The sequence below is a fragment of the Mesoplodon bidens genome, assembly GCF_964165515.1.
Source record: "Mesoplodon bidens genome assembly, chromosome: 6".
In the NCBI taxonomy this organism is placed as follows: Eukaryota; Metazoa; Chordata; class Mammalia; order Artiodactyla; family Ziphiidae; genus Mesoplodon; species Mesoplodon bidens.
The window spans coordinates 58,374,393-58,394,642 of record NC_138162.1 but is presented as its reverse complement, the minus strand read 5'-3'; the positions used below and the strand labels follow the sequence as shown (position 1 = coordinate 58,394,642).

General features: G+C 40.0%; 2 protein-coding genes across 2 annotated transcripts in view; one reads left to right on the top strand and one right to left on the bottom strand.

Moving 5' to 3' along the window:
- The window catches only part of HACD4 (3-hydroxyacyl-CoA dehydratase 4), a 20,673-nt gene extending 14,930 nt beyond the window's left edge, over nt 1-5,743 (bottom strand). Inside the window, exons 1-3 of the mRNA XM_081238314.1 lie at nt 5,379-5,743; nt 3,884-3,987; nt 1,495-1,622 (exon numbers count right to left, since the gene is read on the bottom strand). Of these exons, the coding sequence (XP_081094440.1) occupies nt 1,495-1,622; nt 3,884-3,987; nt 5,379-5,416 (270 nt within the window). The 5' untranslated portion in view covers nt 5,417-5,743. The remainder of the gene's footprint in view (nt 1-1,494; nt 1,623-3,883; nt 3,988-5,378) is intronic.
- LOC308619289 (heterogeneous nuclear ribonucleoprotein U-like protein 2) lies at nt 5,415-20,250 on the top strand (the record flags this gene model as incomplete). The annotated part of the gene is given in 4 exon segments (XM_081237910.1): nt 5,415-5,670; nt 18,657-18,887; nt 18,890-18,918; nt 18,920-20,250. Coding segments are annotated over 4 exon segments (1,776 nt in total). The 3' UTR covers nt 20,180-20,250.

Genomic DNA, 20,250 nt, shown 5'->3' with positions numbered 1-20,250 from the left:
TTCTCACTTGCATTTCCTTCTTTGGAAATAAATAAAATAACACTGCTCTTAACTTTGAAACTGCTGTTTTACCATAAAATTAATATTATCCAATTTAGCCTAAAAAAGTACAAAATCCAAAAAAGTATGCCAAAAGAAAACATGACTTAGATTCAGATAAATGATCATACTCCAAGCAAAATAATTCCATATGACAGAATACAACTTTTATTTAACCTGGGTTGTTAATTCTGTTCTCTAAAAGTGGCATTAGACGATGCTATATGCATCTTAGTTGTTAACAAATAATAAATACCAATAAATCTTTTCCTAAATAATATGCTTCTTCTGGGACAGATGTGTACCCCTTTTTATTTTGTAAGGAAATACATTTAAGGCATTTCCATCTATTGCCCCAATTTTTATTTTACATTTGATATGTCAACACTGAAAATGTCTTCATCCTAATGAATACTATTTCTCTACTTTTACTGAATAAGCAAAATTTAAAATCTCCCGTGAACTTGCAATGCTGAGTTCTTGATAGGCTCCTCAAGTTTATACTCCGATTTCCATCTTTTTTTTTTTTTTTTTTTTTTTTTTTTTTGCAGTACGTGGGCCTTTCACTGTTGTGGCCTCTCCCGTTGCGGAGCATAGGCTCCGGACGCGCAGGCTCAGCGGCCATGGCTCACGGGCCCAGCCGCTCCGCGGCAGGTGGGATCCTCCTGGACTGGGGCACGAACCCGTGTCCCCTGCATCGGCAGGTGGACTCTCAACCACTGTGCCACCAGGGAAGCCCCTCCGATTTCCATCTTTTAAACTTTCATGGCATTTTAAGCAAATTTTAATACAAGGATCTATGCCACTCCTTCAATCAACAAAATTTAAGGTGTATGTTTCTGTTATAAGCACTTTGCTAGGTGCTGGCAATACAATCAGATTCTGATATTTCAAATATTTTTACAATACAAATTGGTCACATTTTGTTATCCATTTTTCCAATTTATTTTGCAAATAGTTAAAATTATACTCATGTACATACCTTTTCTATAAATTTTAAACATATGCTCATATAGTCACTTAACCCTTATCTCTCCTTATGGAAAATACCACTTTTTTGTTTTTCTTGCCTTAATTCAGCAATGATTTAGTATACTAAATATCTACCAGTGACTTTCCCATCTTCCTTCAACCTGCCTTTAAAAGGAACAATGGTCATCTAGGGCTAGAGACAACTGATACCTAAAATAACAGCAATAGCAACCAGGTATTGTATTCTTTTTTTTTCTGTTTTAACATCTTTATTGGAGTATAATTGCTTTACAGTGGTGTGTTAGTTTCTGCTTTATAACAGGATGAGGTAAGCTTTTCATGGAATTCTCCTTGTTAGTGATGTGGGTTGCAAATTAGCAAAGGTTGGCTTTTTCACTGCCATAAAGTCAACAGAGGCTATAAACAGGACAAAGTTAAGTATGCAACAAATTCTATAATACAAATAATGCGATTAAAACCTACCTGCAGAAACCTAGGCAGAAGATGGTCTGATTCAATGCCAACATATATGTGCAGCAACTCCAAGAGGGAAATAGATTGGCAAAGTCGCATGACAAGTCCAATTGCATAAAAAGTGTCAACCATTGAATCTGTGTCCAGTGAATTAAAAATACAGACATGGTAAGTAAAACATAGATCACAACCCAAATCTATAAAGCACTTTGAAATACAGTTGAGACTCCTTACTTCCTTTTTCATAGTACATGTGAGAAATTTCCTAAATAGATTACTAAATTACAAAGACTATGTAACCAAAGAAAGCACTTTGTATCATTGCACATTTTAATTGCTCCTCTTCCAGAAAGGATTTAAAACTTGAAAAAGGCGGCTCCATGGCCAAAGCTAAAGCATTTATTCCCCATTTATGAGATTCTAAAGCAATCCCAACATAAAAGTAAACAGCTGGACTCTAGACTACACCAGTGAAAACAGGTTGGAGGTGAGTTTATTAAAGAAGCTGTGGTGCCCACACCTTGTCCATTGACAAGAAAATGACGGAGATGAGAAAATACTATTTCAGAGAAGCTTTATGGAAATGAGATTAATGATGCCATGATATCAAATAACATCTTACATGTATCTAGCATTTATGGCTCATACATATATAGTCAGTGCTTTCTGGATTTCTTTGAGTTTTAAACACTGGAACTTGGGCCCATTGCAGAGGGCCCAAAACAAATACTGCATTTGGAGAGAGCTGAAATGGGAGGCAAACAAATGTTCCTCTAAAGAGGATAAATGTGTTGGTTTAAATTTTAAAATGAAATCCTGCTATGTTAAGAATCTTCTAGGGAAGTCTTTGTTGTCTTCACTCCCTAGTGATCATTCACATGATAATTTATCAAACACAAAGGGTGTCTCTTCTCAGCAGCTCTATGAGATAGACATTATTATCATCCCCATTTCACAGGTGATTTCTGAGGCACAATCAATGCTCTTATCCATGGCCCTGCACTTGCTATAAGAGAATTATCAGTCACACGGCTCCTTGAAGGAAGAAAGTAGCAGACGTTACTAGTCCAGTTGCTTGAGTGCTGTTGAGCTACTTAATTTATACACTGATTCAGGAACTGAACTGAACCCCACATAGTTCTTTTCAGTCTGCCTTCCATATGAATGGGTTGTGTTTCTTTAATAATACGTAGCTTTTATAATTATAACGGCAGGATAACAATTAAGAACTAAGTACACTGCTGACTAAGGCATTTTTCCTACTGGAAAGGCCAGGCAGCATAAGAAAGAGTTACTCATGTTGTGAATGACCTATAATATGCCCTCAAAGCCACAGCTAACTTCCAAGGTCTAGAAGTGATGTTTTTTCCTACAAATATAAGGGAAGTTTTCCTAAGCCCTGTGTTTTCCTCTGCTTGAGGACTCCCAACAGTCATAGTTGAAATTCAAGCCTCAGGCTGTATCTTTGGAGGTTCTTAACAAAGGCAATACTTTATCTGTAGATTTGCAGTAATGAAAAAGCAACATTTATGGTGCCACAGAAGTAGATTAATTTTCTTATGATACAGAAGTCTGAATTGATGAGCACAGCATGACTTTTCCCAGATATATCCTAGATGTTTGTTGTTAGCTGAAACCAGCAGTTGCTCAAATTGTCAAGTCACGCAACAGTTGTAAACTGTGATGACACTTACCCATGTGGGGATGGAACGTGAAAAGAATGTTATTTTGACAGTCAGAATGTTAAATGACAGTGATTCATTTTTTGGAAAACTGAAATGCATTTAAAATCTTTACTTTTTAGGAAAGTGGAGGAAGCTTATGATTTAAACCATTAATGCTAACTCCCATATAGGTGATGAGTCATCTACAAAGTGTATCATTTTCTTATGGACACATTGCCCTTTAAAGGGACCAAACAGAAGCCTGGGGAATATAAACATTGTCTTTCATTTGTTAGTAGTTTCCTGAAACTACTGAAACCTGGGGAATAAAAAACAAGAGAAGAATTGGTTAATTCCTGATTTCTCTGCAAAAAATGTTTTACTGGAATTTACAGATTTCTACAACACACACCAAATCTGCTAAGGTTTGGTGCAGAACCAAAAAGGAAGAGTGAAATGGCACCACCCCAATGTCATGTCTATGTTTTCAGGGCAAATGCCTACTCAGGGGGAAGCCACATACCTTTCCCTCATCTTACCTCCCCCGCTCCTCCAAAAAGGTTTTGGTTTTTGCAGTAAGAACAAAGTATGCTTACTGAAAAATATGGTCACTACATTTTAGAGAAGTGAAGGCTATTAGGTGCAGTTCATAGAAGTTAAAAAATTATTATAACCAGGACTAGGTGAAAACGAGGATTAAAAGTTAAAAATCCAAAACTCTTTTGGGCTTTTACCTTTTCCAAATGAAAAGAATCTGACTGTCATATTTGTGAATATCCATGAGTGGCCACAGAACTGGATTAAGTAGTAGATGAAAAGATAGGCATTCTTCCTATACCTACAATAAATACAGGAAAATACTTCATTTAAACATATTAAACACTTCCTTTATAATCACCTTTTCAGCATTATACTCATCTTTTCGCTAACTTACTGGCCAATCTGAGCAAGCAAGAGACAACTATTCCATATCGGAGTCTTTTATTTGGTTACCCCTCTAAACCCCATCAGATTTTGAAAGCACACACTATCTGTTAAAGTAACCATCCTGAGTGTGTTTAAAGACAAATATGGTTCTATTTCAAAATCCACTTTCATCTTTGATAAACCTCTAACCTTGATGCTCCCCAAGGAATAAAAGTAAGCATTGCAAAGTAGGCTTTGAATATTTTTGAAAAGAAAATATGGATGGAGAGGGGCTGATGTGGTCGATATGTGTCCCTGCTAAGTGCAGAACTTGAACTTGATAACTAGTTTATAGTTACAAGAGGGGAGTAGCAATGATGGCATTCCCAGGTGGTGGATAATTCAGTCATTGGACACACCTGACTTCTGAATGCATTATGTGATTGGGGACAGTGTCTCACCACTGCCTATTATATTTTGCAAGAGCAGATAGCTTCCTTCACCAGACACACAGAGAAAGCAGTTTAGTCACTTGGGCCAGATATGGGAAGTCAAGCTGGCTTTTAAAATACGTTGCTGGGGAGATGACTAAGAGAAGACTGACAGATACACGTTTGAGGGAGCTAGAGAAAGCACCGTTTGAAGCGTTGCTTCTGGTTCGGAAAAGCGGTGAGAGTGGCCCTGCCCAGGGTAGACAAGATTTTTCTCCTAGTTGGAGATGTGAGACCTCTGGGAAATAAGGCAAATAAGTTGGGAAGCAGATACAGTGTAGCTTGATGATTTTACTTGGGCACCCCTACAGATGACTCAAGTACTACTAAATGAGTGGGGAAGAGGAATTCCTCCCTCAAACCTACAGCAGAATCACATGGTGCGTGGGTTAAACTTACACATCCCAGGCTCTACCCTCATACCACTGAATCAGTTTTTCTGGAACTGGGCCCTGAAATCTACACGTGTGATTGGTGTTTCTGCAGCAGGTAGAGAAAGTCAAGGGAAGGGCTCCAGGTCGGAAGAGGGGGAAGACAGAAAAAGACGGCGAGAGAGCACAAAAGTAAGGGTAGCCACGCAGCCTGTCCTTCCCATTTCCTCAGCTATAAAATGGGGGAAATAACAGTTACTCCTAGGGTTGTCGAGACAACTTAATTAGCTAATACCTGTCCAGAGCCCCACGGAGTGTGGGGCGTAAGTTAGCTCGGGCGCCGGCCGGTGCTCCCCCAGCTCATCAGTATCGGCACCACCCACCGCCCCGTTCCCCACCCTCAACCCCCGGCGGCCCCTCCTCCCGTACCCCTCCTCTCCCTCCTCTGCCGAGCGTCCTACCTGGGCTGCAGCCAGGCGGGCAGCTCCACAGGTCCCATGGGCCGCAGTCTCCAGGCCCTCCACGCCGACCGGGAAGGAACACCCGCCGGGAGCGCCGGAGGGGCGGCCGGGCGGCCGGGCGCGGAAGGGCGGGGCCTCTCCTCACGCAGTAATTTACCAAAAAAAAAAAAAAAAGTTCCTGAAGTTCCTGCGGCGGCGGGAGCCAGCTGCACCACCACTGGCACGCCGAGGCGCGGCAGGTGCCCGAGGCTGGGCCTGCCTGGCGGGGGCCCTAACACACCCCAGGTCCCAAGTAAGGTGCACCAGGTTCCTTACCCGGCTTCCTAATCTTTGTGTTGAGACTCCGTTGCAGCTTCGTAAAAACTAACGGACCCTGACCCCTGACCCCGGAAGCGTGCAGTCAAGCCATCCCAAAGCCTGCTGGGATGCGTGAGCCCCAGGTGGCGCCTATTATTACCCTCACCTGTGAGAGCGGTTAGGCTAGGACGATTGTGAGCACGCCTTCCCCAACACTTTTTCAGCCAAGAGGCCTGATTCCTCAGTATCAGACATCCTTGCCCTCTCATTTCTCCTGGGGCCTCACTGATGCTTGCAAATCCTTTTATTCATGTTGTGTTCATCTCCCTATCCTTTGCCCAGCCCTCAGAAACCTCCTGATCACTCAGGCCTATGGCACCACTCTCTCCTTCATGCTCTGGTGACCCACTTCCTACTTTGCTGATAAGATCCAGACCATCTTCCAGCTTCTCTGCCCTCTAAGGGAAATATCCCCAAATAAATTTAAAACAAAACAAACAAAAAGCCAAGAAAGCACTTGCAAGTAAGCAGTACCATATACCCGATTTGGGGAGTTGGAAGGTAGTATCCCCATTTTAGCTAAACATTTAAAAAATATGTTAAGGTGCTTGCAACAGGTCACATGACTGATAAATGGCAGTATTAGAACCTCAAGGTTTTTTGTTTTTGTTTTTCCATTAGGCTAGCTATAGTTTCCTTCCTCCTAGTCCATTCTGACCTGGTACCTCATCTCTCCATTTCTCTGCACCTTCCCTCACCCCCTGCCCTGGGTCGGAAGTTCATCCCTCTCCTGCATTCACCAGTCCCTTCTCAAAGTCATTCCATCAGTTATTACCCACAGCTTCTTCTTGTATCTCCATCCTGTCCTTTCCACTGTCTTTCACCACAGTTTAGGAACATCTTCAAATCTCTCCCACCCTAGAATTAAATATTTTATTCTTTCTGCTTCTCACTGGGTGTAGTTTTCTCTCTCCTTTTTCTCATAACTCCCTGCCCACTCTCATAATCAGACTTTTCTTTATTTCTTACCATCTTCCTGGTCCATAACACCTTACTATTTAACTTTCCTTCCCAACGCTCTCCAGAAACTGTTCTCTCAGGGAGGCTGCCTTGATTTCTTCCCTGAGTCCCCATTCTGCACCCACTGTGTAGATGACCCCACACAGTTCTTGCTCTTGGGGAGAACTTGATGTAAAGAGGAAACTGATTTACAAGCAAACACTGGTGGCTAAGCAGTCATCAATGTCATCAGTGCCCAGGCCAAGCAGCAAGAGAGGAATAAAGCCCTGGATGGACTGGAATGGGGCGAGAGGAGAAGGCAGAAAGCGACCCTTTATCATACAACACAGAGCCTGCATCTTCATCCTCCCCCCTCCTCCCCTTCCACAAGTCTACTGCATTTACCACCTTCACCTCTCCTCCCTGTGCCTCTGCAACTCTGCATGTTAGACTTTTCTTGCCTTCTGTCCTTTCTCTCTCTCTAGACGTCTCCTCTTCTCCAGCTCTATTTCCTCTCAGGTCTGCCCTGGGCCATCTTTTCCCTTTGCCACCATGTTATTCCTCAGCACAGACATCTCCCCACACGGCTTTATCTCCACGCAGATAATGGCTGACTCTATTATCTTCAGCCTCTGTTGTTTTTTTTTAATGAACACTAGCTCTGGCCTTTCAATAGCTTCTGGATATTTCTGCATGAAAATCCCATTGTAACTTCCAATTGAATCTATTTAAAATAAGCATACTGTCTTTCTTCCCATATCATTATCTAATTTCCTGCAGGGAAACCACGGTTTTCCTAGTCATTCGGGTTTAAAATTTAGGAGTCATCATTAAGTCTCCCCATCCAATCTAATTCTATTGATAGAATTATTCTGTTGAGATCACTAGCATTCCACTTCTGTTCCTTATACCCAGAACCCGGGTAAAGGAGACCCCAAAAGAGCTCCTTTTTACTTGCCAAAGAACAAACTACAAACAAACAAAAAACCTTTCAAATCAAGAAGTTAGGGAATTCTACCTTGTTTTCCAAGGAATCAGTGCAGAGGGAGCTTATGAGAGAACATTTTGAGTAGAAAGTGCATTTCTCCCTTTTCCTTGGCAGGGCCTTAGGGCAGGTCCTCTTCAGGTCCTGCCAGCATTACCAAGGCAGACTTCACCAGCCTCCCTGCCTCCAGTCTCTCCTCCTTCTACCCAGACTACCATACATTAGTTGAAGCCTGCTGGAAGTATTTCTTAAAACATAGTCCTGATCCAGCCATTTTTTTCTGGTCAAAATTCTTTGTGGTTCTCTGTTGCCTGCTGCAGTCATATCTCATCTTGCCTCTAAGCCAGTCATACGCAGACATCTCATACCACCCTATCCCCCACCAATTACAGCAACTCACCATTCCATGACCACACCAGGCATTTTCTGATCATCGTGTGTACCTATGTGAAATTTTCTCCTCCTTTGAATTTCTCTTCTACTTCTTCCCCTTCATCCCAATATTTACCTGTCAAAGTTCTACTCATTCTTTAAAGCCCTTCCCAGAGCTTCTTCTGGGAGCTGCACTGGTCTAATGGATGTCTATGATGGCACTTACCTTAAGATATTTTTACTGGGGTTCCTGCCTACTCAACTAAATTGTGAATTCCCAGAGGGCTCTACCTCTTACTTACAGTAAGAATTTGACATACTTTAACTTCTATGAACAAAGTATCTTTTGCCAAAACTACATGATTCTTGGGAGGATTGAATAGGAAAATGTATAGATGAAAATGTGTAAAAGTACCTAGTACAGTGCTTGGCATGATAGGTATCCAAAAATGTCAATTATCTACTTGTACAGGAGAAGTCAGAGGTCGGGATAGTTCAAGTAACTCAAAATTAACATGTTCTTGCCTTTAGAAGGAACTTTAACACTATTTGAATATGTCAGTGTTGTTTTCTTTGGGAAAATGTTTAAATTTGTTTTCATCCCTATGAACACCATTTGGGAAACTAAAGCCTTGAAATATATTTCATGGCAGTAGCAGATTAGCTCAAGAATTTTTTATACCATACATAAAATGTAATAAGCTACACTATTTCACAATGATCTTCAGAGAAATTAAATCCAGTGGTTGAATATCCTGAGTTTGGACATTTAACCATCCATCTATCCATCATCCTGTTCCTGCATTTTTCCCCCTCCCATTCCTTGGCAATCTCATTTTTGAATGCCAATACTTCATGTGATATTCACTGAGAGCAGAGATTCTGGAAAAGTGCCCCACTGCCCCCTTCTTCTTCCATTACCTACAAAGGGCACTATAAGGATACAGTTATACTCTGAAAACGTTCAGTTCTAGATTTCCTTTTCATTTCAACCACCTGGAATTTTCAGGGATCACAGCCTCTCTCTCTTCCCACTCCCAATCGCATAGCACAGTTTGGAAATTTCACAAGCTGCTAGATCCATACATAACCCTAGAGATTATGTTGTCCAATCTTCTTGTTTCACAGGCACCAAAACTCTAGTTAAAGCTAGGCTGAGCTCTCTTTCCACAGCACTGTGCAAAATTTCAGCTGTATTTGCCCAGTTATCTTATCTTACTTGGGCATTAATCATAAATAGTCATCTATTGTAATCTTTGCCTGGACATGCTTTCAGCCTCTATTACCACTCTTTTCCAGCTGATCCAAAGCATTGCTTTTACTTCTCTGCTAGAACTTTAACTATTCATCCTTTAAATGTCTTCCCCCTTTGAGACTCCATTTAGAAGACCAAACCCTGGACTTCTTGGTCATCATTATCCCCCAATCTATCCCCTGTGTTATTCTAAGACAAATGTGTTCAAGTGTGTAATTGGTTTATTCAGCCTTGCAGGCGCCATTATAAAATCTCTTAGTTCACATGATTATATTATTGATTATAAGCTACATGTGTTTTGCTGTGCTTTCTATGAGTTATCTCACTTAATCCTCAGAGCAACCATATGAGGTGGGTGGGAACTGTTCTTTTTTTTTTTTTTAAAGGAAGGAGATAGGGGATATATGTATGCATTTAATGCAGATTAAAACCACAATGAGATATCATTACACACGTATGAGAATGGCCAAAATTAAAAAGACCCACAATATCAAGGCTGAGAGGAAACTCAATCCATCCCTTTGCAGCCTTCCTACAACCAGCCCAAATCTCCTAAGGCAAAAGGATGCCTCTAGCAGGCTTGGAAGAAAGTAACATACAAAGAAATGCAAAAGAGAAAGTCACATTAGTATAATTCCAAACTGTTATTCCTGTTATATACAGTTAAGGTTTTATTTAAATTCACATACAATTTTCATTTCTATTTATTCTTGTTCCATGCCATTGTCTATGATTACTGAAAACTGCTTTTCTTAGAATAATTCACTTTACAAACTACTTAGAGGAGTCACCCACAGAAAAACAACTTGATATGGTAATTTTTTTTTTTTTTTTTTTTTGCGTTATGCGGGCCTCTCACTGTTGCAGCCTCTCCCGTTGCTGAGCACAGGACGCACAGGCTCAGCGGCCATTGGGCACGGACCCAGCCACTCCGCGGCACGTGGGATCCTCCCGGACCCGGGCACGAACCCGTGTTCCCTGCATCAGCAAGTGGACTCCCAACCACTGCACCACCAGGGAAGCCCTAATATGGTAATTTTTGAGATCAGATTTAGTTTTATAATGATGGAGACAATATTTGGGTCACAAATATAAATACTTTCAAGATCATTTTTATATTGATCTCTTTAGATAAAATTATTTTTGTTTCCATTATATCCAAATCACTTTAAAGGCAGGGTTGCTTTTTGATAGTCTAAGGTAAGAGATTTTAAAAATGAATTAGGCTTTAAAAATTTAAGACTTTTTGACTGTATGATATGTACACAGGGTCAAGAAACAAAACGGCATCTTTTGTAATCATTTTTTGGATAAAGAAATTACAAAAGAGGTAAAGTCAAAATAAACAATCTAAATACTTATTAATTCATCTAAAAATTATTGAATTTTACTGGATGTTTGAATAGATAAACATAGCTCATATTGTGCATTTATGTAGCTTAATAATGGTAGGAAATGCTGATCCCAAAAGAAAACTGACCAGAAAGATTCCTTCCTTGAAAAATGAGTTTCAGAAAAACAAAGGTCTTGCTTCTCAGATTATTTTATTCCATATTGCCTTCTCAATGTTGGCTATTCTATTAGTTGAGGGGGATTAGATAAGAAGATCACAGAGATCTCCATGATCTGGTTCTGATATTCTATAAACTCACAATTTATTCTGTATCTCAAATACATATTTTCTATAAATTCTCTCCCTAGAAAAGCCATCAGCTGTAAATGATGTCAATGTTCGTACTTCTTTATTCATGCATTGGTTTGATACTTTCATTTTGCTGTTTGTGTATACTTTCCACAGAATTAGTGTTTGTTTATCAAAATATATTGTGCTTGACCTTGTGCTATGTGAGCTCTTATTGGCTGTTTGGGAGACTGCATGAATTTAAAGACAAAAAGACACATTCTCCATCCTCAAGGTGTTTCTAAACCTCAAGGTATTAAAAAAATTTTTTTATTGAAATATAGTTGATTTACAATGTTGTGTTAACTTCTGCTGTACAGCAAAGTGACTCAGATATACACATTCTTTTTTATATTCTTTTCCATTATGGTTTATCCCAACATATTGACTATAGTTCCCTGTGCTATACAATAGGACCTTGTTGTTTATCCATGTTACATGTAATAGTTTACATCTGCTAATCCCAAACTCTCTCAAGGTGTTTTTAAATGGCTGGGGTTTTTTTGTTGTTGTTGTTTCTTTTTTTTAACTATGCTCAGAAACAGAAAGGAACAGTTTCAGGGAGCAAGGAATTTTCAGTCAGAAGACCCAGGTTCAAGTCTAGATTTCACTTCTGTGTGATGTTGGACAAGTAATAATGCCTTTCTGAGTCTCAGTTCCTTTATTTATTTTTTTAAATAAATTATTTATCTTTGGCTGCATTGGGTCTTTGTTGCTGCACGCGGGCTTTCTCTAGTTGTGGCGAGCGGGGGCTACTCTTCGTTGCGGTGCGCAAGCCTCTCACTGCGGTGGCTTCTGTTGTTGCTGAGCACGGGCTCTAGGTGCGTGGGCTTCAGTAGTTGTGGCACGTGGGCTCAGTAGTTGTGGCTCGCCGGCTCTAGAGCACAGGCTCAGTAGTTGTGGCACACGGGCTTAGTTGCTCCGCGGCATGTGGTATCTTCCTGGACCAGGGCTCAAACCCATGTCCCCTGCATTGGCAGGCGGACTCCCAACCACTGCGTTCCACCTTTATTTTTTAAAATGAAGATAATACAATTACAGACCCTAGCCTGCTTCCTCTGTGAGGCTCAACTGTGATAACTGTCAAGCTTCAAACTCAAACGCAGACGAGGTCAAGGTCCCAAAAGCCCAGTGACAACCTGCTCCAGCAGTTAGAGGTGGAGCCCTGGATGCTGCCTGTCAAATAGGGCAGAAGCCTGGAGAAGAAGGAACAAGGGGACAGAGGAGGGAGGGTTGTGGTAGTTGGAGAGGGGTCAAGCTACCGGAGACAAAGGAATTAAAAGGAATTATCATCCTAAATGAAATTCAAGAGTTAGATCTCCAGCAAGAAAATGTTCAGCATATGTTCTGGATCGGGAAGGAGTCATAGAAGAGGAGATAATAAGTGGATCGGTGGGGGTGGGGGGAGGATTGAGGGGAGGAGCAGAGGTCAACTCAGAAGTAGAGAGTTCTGTCGTGAGCCAGGTCAAAAAACCAAGCTAAACCAGATAGGAAGACTTGGTTCTCTAAATGAGGACTGTCTAGACAGAAGCAGGTGCTGTCGTAGGTCAGATGTACTTGCGTTTGCCTGTTGTTCAGACAGAAGTCTGATTTCCCTGTGTCTGGTTGAGGGTATTGGGAGTAGGTGGAGATTGGGCCTTTGTAGAGTGTAGAAGTAGGGAGAAGACAAGATGGTTAAATTGCAAGATTAGTACACTAGACACCGAAGTCAAGGGAAGATAAAGGAAAGTTACCCTACTTAATATTGTTGTTGAAGGCTAAACCTGCATTGAGATTTAGTCTGTTAATTTATAAGGTTTATGAGCCCGATATAACCACATTTAAATGGCCATCCTTAGAGTGTGTAATGATTTCTTATCTGCTATTAGAAATAATCTTTACCACATAGATAACTTTTAAGGCCATTGTAGAGATGGTTAATTGTTTTATATTGCTGGTATAAAAGTCTTATTCCATATAGTTGGAGATCGCATGAGTGATATCTATCAGATTACCTGTGAAATAGGGTGAATCTGGTCTTGTGCTGGATCCCAGCCCCCAAGAAGGAGCATCCTCTCAGACTAGTCCTAGGGGCAAGAGTGGCACTGAATAGACGACAAGTAGAATTCAGTCAAGCAAGAACAGAAAAAACTGCATTATTGGTGCCCAAATCAGAGAATAGCTGGGTAAGGGAGCCACTAGGAGACAGAAATTTAGAACAAAATTTGGACTGATCTTGATTAGTCCTAACTGATGATTTTGTTAGCTCAGACTTGCCTTTACAGGGCTGGGTGATCTCTTCCCACATTTCCAAAAGTCCAGATATGAGCCTTAATTTAAAAAAATTATAAATCCTTTCTCTATAAAAGCAATAATCAGTTTAAAACAAAATAGAATTATACTTTCATTCACAATAGTAACAAAACTAAAGATTCATTCACAATAGTAACAAAACTAAAGATACCTAGAAATAAAGAAGAAACATACAGATTCTTTAAGAAGGAAGTTATAAAATCTTATTGTAGAATATTAAAAAATGAAACAAATGGAAACATGTTCTTGAATGGAGTCCTTTATATCCTCCAAATTTAAATTTTCTCCAATTAATCTATGAATGGAAGGTAATTACAATTAGAATCATAAGAAAAAATTTTTACTGAATAAAATAATCTTAAAGTCCATACAGAGAAAGAAATTTCTAAGACTAGCCAAAAAATTAATTAAAAGAGGGATAGTGAGGAGGATATGCATTACTAGGCAATAAAATATAAGACATTGTATTGATATAGGAACAAACAAATTGAACAATAGAAGCCAATCAAGATCCCAGGAATAGATTTCAACATATATAGGAATTTAATGTTTGACAAACTAAAATTTCAATTCCGTGAGAAAAGATTCACTTAGTTAATAAATGGCTGGTACACCTGTTTAATCCATCTGGAGGAAAATAAAGTTGGAATGCTATCACACACCACATACAAAAGTAAATTCCAGGTGGATTAAAGAATTAAGTGTATAGGAAAAGGCAGTAAAAACAACTTATAAAATTTAGATGATTATTTGGACACCCTGGGTGTTAGGAAGAGCTGTTCACCAAAACAGGATTATAGAAAAATGTTTTTGTATGGCAAAAGATATCAAAACAGTGCCAAAAGATTAAAATTATATTTGTATTACTGGAATGAACCTAACACTTAGTCATGATATATTATCCTTTTTATATGCTAGTGGATTTGTCTGCTAATATTTTGTTAAGCTTGAAGTCTGCTTTGATATTAATATAGTTACTCCAACTTTCTTATGATATGTGTCTGCATGGTGCATCTTTTTCCATCCTGTTACTTTTAGCCTATCTTTTTCTTTATATTTGAAGTGTAAAAAATAAAAAAATTGGGCTTCCCTGGTGGCGCAGTGGTTGAGAGTCCGCCTGCTGTTGCAGAGGACACAGGTTCGTGCCCCGGTCCGGGAAGATCCCACATGCCGCGGAGCAGCTAGGCCGGTGAGCCATGGCCGCTGAGCCTGCGCGTCTGGAGCCTGTGCTCCGCAACAGCAGAGGCCACAACAGTGAGAGGGCCGTGTACCGCAAAAAATAATAATAAATAAATAAATAAATAAATAAATAATTTTAAAAATTTAAAAAATAAGGTATATCTTTTGTAAACAGTATATCATTGGGTCTTACTTTTATATCCAGTCTATAATCTCTGCCTTTTAATGAAAGTATTTAGTTTACACTTAATGCAGTTATTGCTGTGGCTGGGTTAATATCTGCCATCTTGCTATTTGTTTTCTAATTGCTTTTTTAATCTTTTTTCCTCCTTGCCTGACATTTTTGGAATTATCAAGTACATTGGGGAATTTCATTTCATCTCCTATATTGGCTTTTTAGCTATAGTTTTGTTTTATATTTTAGTGGTTGCTCTAGGAATTATCATATGCATCCTTAACTTATTATAATCTACATTGAATTAATATTATACCACATCACATATATTATAAAAAAATTAAAGCAGAATTCTTCCATTTTTCCTTTCCATTAGTTCTGTTATTTCTGTATTCTGCCATATATTTTACTACTATATATATTATAAATCCCACAATAAATTTTCATTTTTTAGAAAGTTAATTATCTTTTAAATTTTAAATAAGGAGGAAAGACCTTTATCTTTACTACATATTTCCATTTTTTGCAATTCTTCATTCCCTCACATAGATTCCTATTTTCTATCTATCATTTCTCTTTATCCTTAGAACTTATTTTAGTATTTCTTCTAATACAGGGCTTACAACAATGAATTCTCTGTTTCTGTCTCTATTTCACCTTATTTTGAATGATATTTTTACTCTATATAAAATTCTATGTTTCCACATTTCCTCCTTTTAATTTATTTTACTGTTAGTATTTTTTGCTCTAATACAATTAGATTGCATCTAATTTTTGTGGACCTTGTGACCCAGGGCAGATGTGATATAAGAAGAACTTGAGCCTAAATATGTATATATTTTTTATTACTTCATTTCTTAGGTATAAAATAATTTCAGACTGTCTTACCATTGTGGTGCCCTTGGTGTAAAGATCTGTTCATATTTCACAGACACTAAGATGTGTATGAACAAAGGTTTGGGAGTTTTATTCTAATTCTGATGAGGTGTAGAGCTCAAAGCAAATTATTTACTCACATGCAGCCATTTTGCTTCATTTGTAAAGTGAAGTAAATAAACTGACTTATGTTTATAAGAACTGTGACAAAAATAAGACCAGATAATGATATTCGTAATTATAATAATCACAATGATAGCTAAATATATCGAGGGCTGGCTATTGCTAGTCTCTATTCTAAACACCTTATGTGATTTAACTGATTTATTCCTCCAGCAAAGCTACGATGATGTAATGTTAATTATTTCCATTTTACAGATGAGGAAACTAGAATACAGATAATTTTAGTAAATTATCCAGGACTTTAACACTGCCAGTAAACAGTAAAGCTAAGATTTGAACTCAGGTGATTGAAAACTGCCTTTACACACATAATTGGTTTTCAAATGCTGAATTTAAAATTTTGCTTCAAAATCTTGGGAGGCAGAATTTACTAAACAAACAGTACATTGGCTGGTCTTTACACAAATCTAAAATCTGTCCTGGGTTCCCGAGGAGATGTTTTCCCCTCCAACTTAATTTACTTACATCTGAAGCTATTTAGACATCCATCCATCACCATCATATTTATCCAGACAGCTGTCACATTAAAGCAGTTGAATCTATCACCCTCAACTCATGGCAACTAATAGACCCTCCCTCCCCCTTGACTGTGCCTTTCGCTCCAGCTGTTGTCTTATCTGCCTCCTTCTATTTGCAGCCAAGCTGGCATGCTTTTCAGACCCTGTCTGCCCGGGTTTTCTCCTTCACTTGATGTTGTTAACCACTTCCTGCTTCTTTAAACCCTCTGTGGCCACTGCTGACCTCTACCTCTGTCCTGTCTCTTTCTCCCTCTTTGGATCTTCGTTTCATGCTTTACATCTACAATAACCTATAGTGATTGTTTGTATGTCTGCCTCCCCATCACACTTCAAGCTTTCTGAACATGGGAATCCGTGCCTTCGCTGCCCACCACCCCCACCCCACCATCTCAACCTGGCAGGACACCAGGTGAGGAGTAGCTACTCAGGAAATGGTGTTTAATGTTATTTGAAACAGCTACCATTGAGAATATTGGCAGGTAATCCCATAACGACTCCTTGGGGATGGTAAAGAATCCTGTTCCAGGAAAATCAAGGCAAGTTTTTCTCCACGTCTGGGAGATTGTGCATGTTTAAAGACCCAGAGGAGGAATGCTATGGAGCACAAGTGATTAAACTTATTTAAGAAATGGAGACAGGAAACTCCCTGGAGCAGCATTGTAGGAAGGACTCCAGGGAATGCACAGGAGAGGGAAGTGACCTCACATTCTCAGCTTTACTCTTCCTGAACTAAAGTTCCCTCTCTCAGAGAACAAATGTGATAAAAAATTTCCTTGAACGTCAGAAATATTTTCATAGGAAAATTATTAGCTCTTTAAAAAACATATTGTGTTGAAGATCTTTGGTTATTAGGCTTTAACATTTTTGGCTTTGGAGATTTGAGAGCTACATCAAAATGGGATTATTTCACCTTCAAGATGTGTGTGACCTCAGTAAGGTACAAACCTGAATTGGACCCACCTGCTGAGAGGCTAGAGTGCAGACAGAGCTGTGTGAGCTTAGCTCCCAAGGTGCATCAGCCTCAAAGGGGGCTTACAGTATTGTATGGACCTGCCATTTATGTGTAGCTGGGAACAGATATATGATACTGGTGTTTGAGTTTTGCTGAAGGTCTTAAGGATACAGTCCTCACAAATGTCACAGTATATTTTATTTTATTTTATTTTTTATATTTTTAAATTTTATTTATTTAATTTATTTATTTTTGGCTGTGTTGGGTCTTCGTTGTTGTGTGTGGGCTTTCTCTAGTTGCGGTGAGTGGGGGCTACTCTTTGTTGAGGTGCGTGGGCTTCTCATTGTGGTGGCTTCTCTTGTTGTAGAGCATGGCCTCTAGGTGCACGGGCTTCAGTAGTTGCAGCACACAGGCTCAGTAGTTGTGGCTCACGGGCTCTAGAGCACAGGCTCAGTAGTTGTGGCACACGGGCTTAGTTGCTCCACAGCATGTGGGATCTTCCCAGACCAGGGAGAGTATATTTTAAAAGAAGATAATGTTGATGGGTGATGAACTGAACAGAAAAATCTTTAAAATGATAACTAAACTATCATGATGTATTGTCAAAATTTGTTAAATATCTTTTCAAAAATCATAGGAATATAAAATGGATAACCAACAAGGACCTCCTATATAGCACAGGGAACTAGATAATGATAAGATTACTCAATTTCTTATAATAATCTGTAAGGGAAAAGAATCTGAAAAGAATAGATATATACATGTATAACTGAATCACTTTGTTGTACACCTGAAATTAACACAACATTGTAAATCATACACTTCAATATATATACTTAAATAAACACAAAACAAAACAAAAAAACAAACAGAAACTCATAGAAATACAATGGTCAAGTTGCAGTTAGTACTCAAGAGAACTTTTTGGTAAGGAACTCATCTCTTGAAGCTCTAGTTTCCTCATCCATAAAGTTCTAACTTCACAGCACTGAGGTGGGAATAAATTAGATTTTGTTTGGTGTGTATTTGTGCATATACACATAAACACTTAGCCCAGTGCCTGGCCCACTATTATAGATGAAATTCAACAAATTATTTATTAAAATATATACTTTACAAGTATGATACACCCACTTTGGTGACAAAATATTTCTGCAGCTAATCAATAGGAATTGACATGTTAACTCTTTCTTCATCTAACAGGTATTATCTTATCCTGACAGAAGTTATGGTGAGATAAACATCATCCCTCTTAAAATAAACCGGTCACTTGTTTTTTAAATGTTTTAGTTGATTAGGTTTTGTTATGCTTTTAAAACTCTAAGTGGCAAATAGTGCAAAAATAGTTTCTTAAATTGGCTTGAAATGTAATTTTTGATAGGATATTTCAGGTTCACATTGTATTTAATTTTTCACCAAGCATTTTTATATACAGTATATAAATCCATATGTGGAATATATTCTCTACTAAATTCACTGGCAAATAAACAAAAGCTTTCAGAGCCTTTAAAAAGTGCCAAGAGAGGCTGCACAGCCACCGCTGGAGCCCCTGGAGGTGGCAGACGTGGAGGCCGCAGCTGAGCCCTATGCTTCCGAGAAGCCAGCGGAGGAGGCCACAGCCGAGTCAGGTGGGGTGACAGGTGGCGAAGAGCAGGGCACCAGCAAGGGGGAGGAAGATGAGCCGGAGGATCGGAGCGGAGACGAGATGCCGGGATCCGAGGCGCCGGGTGACAAGGCCGCAGAGGAACAGGTTCAAAGTCTCCACCACCCCCTGAAGGAAGAGGCAAAAGATGAGGAAGAGGATCAGACTCTTGTGAGTCTGGACACGTATACCTCGGATCTCCATTTTCAGGTGAGCAAAGACTGCTATGGAGGGCAGCCACTTTTCTCAGAGAAATTCTACACCCTTTGGTCTGGGGCAAGAAGTACTTATGGAGTGACAGAGGGGAAAGTCTGCTTTGAGGCCAAGGTAACCCAGAATCTCCCAATGAAAGAAGGCTGCACAGAGGTTTCTCTCCTTCGAGTTGGATGGCCTGTTGATTTTTCCCATCCACAGCTTGGTGAGGATGGATTCTCTTATGGTTTCAATGGACGAGGACTCAAGGCAGAGAATGGGCAGTTTGAGGAATTTGGCCAGACTTTGGGGGAGAATGATGTCATTGGCTGCTTTGCTAATTTTGAGGCTGAAGAAGTAGAACTTTCCTTTTCCAAGAATGGAGAAGACCTTGGTGTGGCATTCTGTATCAACAAGGAATCTGTGGCTGACCGGGCCCTCCTACCCCATGTCCTCTGCAAAAATTGTGTTGTAGAATTATACTTTGGTCAGAAGAAGGAAACTTTCTTCCCACCACCAGAAGAGTTTGTGTTCATCCATGCCGTGCCTGTGGAGGAGCGCATGTGCACTGCAGTCCCTCCCAAGACCATAGAGGAGTGTGAGGTGATTCTGATGGTGGGACTGCCTGGATCTGGAAAGACCCAGTGGGCACTGAAATATGCAAAAGAAAACCCTGAGAAAAGATACAATGTCCTGGGAGCTGAGACTGTGCTCAATCAAATGAGGATGAAGGGGCTCGAGGAGCCACAGATGGACCCCAAAAGCCGAGACCTTTTATTTCAGCAAGCCTCCCAGTGCCCTAGTAAGCTGGTCCAGATTGCTTCCTGGACAAAGAGGAACTTCATTCTTTTTCTTTTTCTTTTTTTTTTTTTTTTTGCGGTACGTGGGCCTCTCACTGTTGTGGTCTCTCCCATTGTGGAGCACAGGCTCTGGACGTGCAGGCTCAGCAGCCATGGCTCATGGGCCCAGCCGCTCCGCAGCATGTGGGATCCTCCTGGAACGGGGCATAAACCCATGTCCCCTGCATCAGGAGGCAGACTCTCAACCACTGAACCATCAGGGAAGCCTGGAACTTCATTCTTGATCAGTGTAATGTGTACAACTCTGGCCAATGGCAGAAGCTATTGCTGTTCAAGACTTTCTCTCGGAAAGTGGTGGTGGTCGACCCTAATGAGGAGGACTGGAAGAAGAGGCTGGAGCTGAGGAAGGAAGTGGAGGGAGATGATGTGCCTGAGTCTATAATGCTGGAGATGAAAGGTGGGCTAAACTCTACA